Source organism: Ictalurus furcatus, chromosome 7, assembly GCF_023375685.1.
Source record: "Ictalurus furcatus strain D&B chromosome 7, Billie_1.0, whole genome shotgun sequence".
Lineage (NCBI taxonomy): Eukaryota > Metazoa > Chordata > Actinopteri > Siluriformes > Ictaluridae > Ictalurus > Ictalurus furcatus.
The window spans coordinates 15,689,950-15,695,949 of NC_071261.1; the positions used below are offsets into that span (position 1 = coordinate 15,689,950).

The window sequence follows — 6,000 nt, forward strand, 5'->3', positions numbered from 1 at the left end:
GGGGAAAAGAAAAGTGATATGGACCCTTTGTTTCACTTTTTACCATATTCTCAAACAAGTGGGCGTACACCAAAACGGTACATGACTGAATGCTTCACAGCTACAGTGAGGGGGTCCAGTAGTTTTCTTATGCTGACAGGGGGATATTGACACTGTGGATTGTCTCCATTTGTCCGCTTCGAGTGAAGGGTCACTGTAAATCATTCTGACTGATCACCTTTATCCTAGGATGAAACATCGACAGTGCACGAAGGCTCACTGAATGGTTAGATGAGTAATCTTACTTGGACAGCTATGATTCTGATATACCAGACATACACTGAGCTACAACCTACAGTTGTTCATTCATTCTTTCATTTATTCTTTATTCATTCATTCAGTAATTGCTTTATCCTGGACAGGGTCATGGTGAATAACGGTAGCCAATCAAACCAACAGACTTGCTTTTGGGAGATGGGAGGAAACCAGAGAACCCAAAGGAGATTCATGAGGACATGGAGAGAACATGCCAAACTCCACACAGACATTAACCTGAGCTCAGGGGACTCTGGAGTGGTTAGATGGCAACGCTACCCTCTACAGCACTGTGCCACCAACACAACCTATGTCAACACAAAACATTGTCTCTCAGGTGTCACTATAAACAAAGAAACTACTCTTTTTTTCTGCTAAAGATAAAAGAATAAATAAGCACTGTTTGTGTAGGTTCACATCAATTGCCATTAAGGACTTATGTAAACTGCAAAAAATGTCATCTAAGCAAGTGAAAATATCTTGAATATAGTCAAATTTATCTAGTATTTCTAAGTATACGCTTGTAGTTTTCTTATTCTATTGGCAGATAATTCTGCTTCTTTCTAGAAATAAATGCGTGAATAAAATGAGCAAAATTATCTGCCAATAGAACAAGATTATTTCAAGCTTGAAATGAGTACAAATGGCTTGAAATAGGTTTAATAATCTTTTATTTGGTTTATTGGGGGGCACGGTGGCTTAGTGGTTAGCACGTTTGTCTTGTACCTCCGAGGCTGTGGGGTTTGATTCCCGCCTCCACCCTGTGTGTGTGGAATGGAGTGCATGGTATGTTTGCCCTGTGCTTCAGGTACCTTGGTTTACTCCCCCAGTCCAAAAAGACATGTGCTGTAGGCTGAATGGCATTTCCAAATTGTCAGAAGTGTGTGAATGGGTGTGAGACTGCGTGTGCAACTGTGCCCTGTGATGGGTTGGCACCCCATCCAGGGTGTCCCTGACCTTGTACCCTGAGTCCCCTGGGATAGGCTCCAGGCTCCCCGCAACCCTGTCTAGGATAAGCGATATGGATGGATATTTAGTTTATTGTAATCTTATAATAGGAAATACTAGATAGATTTGACTACATTCAAGATATTTCCACTTGTTAAGAGGTCAATTTTTGCGGTGGAAGTGTCATGAAGCCTTCAAACAACGTGCTATGAAAATATCTAAGAATGCTGCATAAAGAACCAATTTTTAGCACTTTAAAACATGTACATCATGTAATCATTTTAAACATGCACTACATCCTCTAATCATAATCATAATGTCACACAGAATTATCCATATGTTTGTGACATTATTAATTACACTGGACCAGAATCCAGTTAATCAGACCTGATTATGGTTCTGCAACTTTTATATTCAGGCCTGTAGATAATCACATGTAATCAAAAACTGCCAAATCACAACAGATACAAACATTTTTTTTTTTATTGCAAAATGTAAACTCTTGTAGATCTCATTTTAGTCCAAAGGATTGTTAAAATGCTTTACATAAACAACCACAGACAATTTCTGATCACACAAAGGAAAAAATTCTTAATGCAGTGAGGAGCAACTCAACACCATGTGTCCTTGGGCGTTATGAATTCCTGATAGACCAGCTCATTCTTCACTGCAGTTTTACTTTCAATTTTCTATAATTTTTTTTTCATTACATGGCACACAAATTTTCTTTGAAAAAGTTTGGCTATAATAATATGTTCTGCTCCAAATGGATCCCAACAATCTGCCATTTTGAAAGTTTTTATTTTATACAATTTCCCCACCACCATTAGTTGGAATACACTGCCAGTGATCCTGACCCTTTCTGCTCTCCGGACCTGCCTATTCCATCCTGATGCCCTACCTCTGGATGGAGCTCTCATGAACTGGAGGCTACAGTCTGGAGATTGCTGAGGATGGTGTCGCTTGAAGTACCATGGAAATGGTTTTGGACCTCAATTCCACATGGACATTCTCACTGTGGTTGCTGGGACTACGGTTGCTGCTATGGCCTTAGGACTGCAATTACCACATGCAGTTTTGCACTCAGGTCTCTTTTAGTGAACAGTGGACTAGTTCAACAAACAGAATTCGTATAAAAACCATAATGAACTTTCTTTTCCTTTCACACTGTCCGTTGTTACCCAGATGAGAATGGGTTCCCTTCTGAGTCTGGTTCCTCTCAAGGTTTCTTCCTCATATCATCTTAGGGAGTTTTTCCTTGCCATCATGTCCTCTGGCTTGCTCATTTGGGATAAATTCACACACTTAAAATCTGTATCCTGTGTTTATATGTTTCTGCAATGCTGCTTCAAGACAATGTCCATTGTTAAAAGCACTACACAAGTAAAACTGAATTGAATTTAACTACTATTAACATACTGGTATTATTAAGTTAAGTAAGTTACCTCAAGTATTTACTACAATGTCAATTTTTTTCTGTCGTTCTAAAATAATATTTAAAGCAAAGTGTTCATTATTTGGTCTAAAAATCCTTTAAAAGAACAGAATTATATTGGGAAATTCCTTTCATCTCTGGATATGTGATTATGTATCAGAGTACCAATGCAAATTATGTATTGCTTAGAACTTACAAAGCCTCTTAATATGACACTGTCATGACCTCTTGATCTACTTATCAGTGGAGGCTGTGTGGCAACCGAAAGTACTATTAATATCAACCTGGGTACTTCTGTGGAAATCACTGGAAAATTTTATAATAAAAACTAAAAAAAAAAAAAAAAAAACTTGACATACCTGTTTGAACTGAGAATGTAAACCTTAATCCTCATACCTAGAATGTAAATGTGCTCACTGCTTTTAGGGCCTTATATTTTGCAGGAAATGAGAAAGTAAGGAGTAAGACGTTAGTAAGTGATGTTCTGCGTTTTCTGAATTTTAGCCCTAAAGCTGACCAATCGGTGTTTACAAGCTAGCGCAAATGATAAGAAGCACCACGTTCAGCACTATTTTAACTCGAGTCAGTGTCTTTTACAATCTGCTCATTGTTTCTGCAGCCGAGTTAACAGGATTTGGTGCTCAAAGGAAATTCCGTAAGAATCCCTTGGAACTACTTCATATAGATATCATACCAGTGCATGCTGATTTTCTATGTTAATCATACGATAATATAAAAAGACGCCGCATGTCACTCAAAAGTAACAACACAAGTTTATATCCACTTTGTAACATCTGCATACCCGCAAGCTTAACAGCTTCCTGTCATGCGTCAAGGCATGTGCATGAAGGATTTTGAAACCACAATCCAGGCTTCCAACACTGGTCGAATTACAGCGTCTTACTGCCTTCTGCCTGCACTGTTGAACCCTCTCAGTTCTACCCCAAACAAACTTTCATCATTGTACTCTGAACAAGGAACTGTTTCATAATAAACAGTACACCCATCTCCTTATAGAAGAAATCAGTACTCTGGCCTGAGATTAACCAAAGTGGGTATCGTAACTGCAAAACCCTTCACTCTGTACTGCTACTGTATAATATAAAGAGGCACAAAGTGTAATAGACGAATTACAGATCGTCAAACCACAAGCAGGAGGGAAAAGGAAGTGTTTGCTAGCAGCAGACCACTTTGTATTTGCAGGGCGTTGGCGCTTGGGTTAGCTATGGTGAAGTTCTTACTTCCGTATCCGAAGAAAGACGCTGCGCTGAAATATTTACAACCAATCTTTATGACAAAATCTCAGTTGCAGAAATTTCAACAACAACAGTGTCCTAGACTAACTGAGGTCTTTTTCAGAGGTCTGAAGGGCTAATTGCTTTTCCAGATAACTTTCACTTAGAATAACACAAATGTAAAAGGCAGCTGGTGGACTCTGTGTATAAACACAATACCCTGAATCCATCATGGCCCTTTTCTGAACCTAAGCTATGCGTGTGAATTGTTTTCATTTAAATCTGTAGGCCTAAATTATTTTCAGTTCCAGGAACAGACACAGACTGAAGAACATATTTTGTTAAGGTACAAAGACCTTGCCGGGTAATATCATTTTTAAACATGAACTATGTTCATTTGAACAAAATGATCAAAGTTAGTTAAGTTTTGAACCCATGACATTTGACACCAGGCGTAGACACAACATACCCAAGTGTTTGTAATCCCAAGGCACGCCATGACAACCTGGCTTACTGTTGGATCAAAGTAAAGTCCCAGTACAAAGATGGTGAAGAGGTGACGGTCAAGAGGACAGGCTTCAGCAGCATGTAGAATAAAAGCAAGAAAGTACAGAAAGCACAGCTGAAAAGAAACCCTCGAAGGGTTCCCTCAGCATCACTATGACCTCCATACAGCACTGCCTGGCGACCGTTCATCCTCTCCAGTCAGGGCACAACGAGAGACTGAATTCGTTGTGCGGCCCATGAAAACTTGTCAGGTTCGACATACAGACTGCAGCCATTTTTTCCCCTCCTGCATCATTTACTGCAGCATCATCAGCCAACATCTTAATAACCCCTTCTTCAGCATGTGAATCCATTCATCCTTTCTGAACAAGGACACAGCTTACATTCACTCTTCAAACAATAGTCTCCAAAGGACACACATAAGCGCAAACATAATATAGTGAAGAAGAAGAAAAAATGAAGTAAGCAATTAAAATAAGACTGAACAAGCACATGGGCCGCTTTTTCTGAACACAAAGGAGAGACAACAAACAGTCCATGTGCATGTGGTCTGTACACCAGGAACATCAGGCTAGTGGGACAGCCATTATCAGGGGAATACTGGGTCATTACATTCAAACAACACCCCTCAAAAAATCTTCAACCAATGCATTGAAACACACAAATCACATGAGTGAGTAAGTAAGAGCCTTTGCTTGTGTGTTACACCGCAGCATCAGTTCACTGCAACTACCGGGTGGCAAACGGGAAATAGTGTCTGAGACCGCTTTACATTTGGGTCGCGAATGAAACGAGATATGAGCTTATACCTGTGGAAATAAAAGCGTTATGCATTTGTGCACGCATGAGAGATGAAGGTGAGAGTTAGAGTATGACCACCAACAGGACACTGTTCCTTTAGAGTGGATATAAACTAGAGGTTACTAACCACAGCAATAGACGTCCTGACAGCTTCCGACACGCTCTGCCTGAGTTCCGCCGCTGTCCCGGGTTTACTCAGCCTTTTGGTGAATTTCCGCACTTCGGACATGGCTTTTGACTTTAGACGTTTAACAGTTCCATCAACTTTCCCTGTGAAATCCGAGACATTACCTTAAATCCAGGTGTGATTGAGACAGAGACAGATGTGGCGCGACCAAGAAGTAAAGCTGCTCAGCGACGCTGCACCGCCCACAGAAGGGTTGCCAGATTGATGTATAAACTCCTAAAAAATAAAATAAAATAATATATATATCTTTTTTAAAATGGAGCACAAAAGAAACACATAAAAATTAACTAAATTAAACTAATATTAAATAAAATAATATCTACAACTTTTGTAGATATAGTCCTTAGATTGCATTTTATTGCACAGATTATTTTTTTTATTTATTAACAAATATAGGAAGAAGACTAACCTGAAACCATCTGAAGCGCAGTTCGCCTATCAGATAGATAGATAGATAAATAGATAGATCACTTTATTAGGACAGTAAGACGCGAGACACAATAATAACTAAATTTACACAAATGAACAAGTTCACAAGTTTTTACTATTACAAAAGGTGCAAACATTCACTGATGCTTAAGAAGGCAACATGA

The 6,000-nt window shown here is 39.3% G+C and overlaps 1 protein-coding gene across 2 annotated transcripts in view; it reads right to left on the bottom strand.

Moving 5' to 3' along the window:
• Window positions 1-5,606, bottom strand: part of dock11 (dedicator of cytokinesis 11) — an 83,007-nt gene extending 77,401 nt beyond the window's left edge. For both annotated transcript variants that reach the window (XM_053628890.1, XM_053628889.1), the window contains exon 1: window positions 5,348-5,606. In XM_053628890.1, coding sequence (XP_053484865.1) covers window positions 5,348-5,449 — 102 coding nt within the window. In that variant the 5' untranslated portion in view covers window positions 5,450-5,606. The remainder of the gene's footprint in view (window positions 1-5,347) is intronic.
• Between the last annotated feature and the right edge of the window lie 394 nt (window positions 5,607-6,000).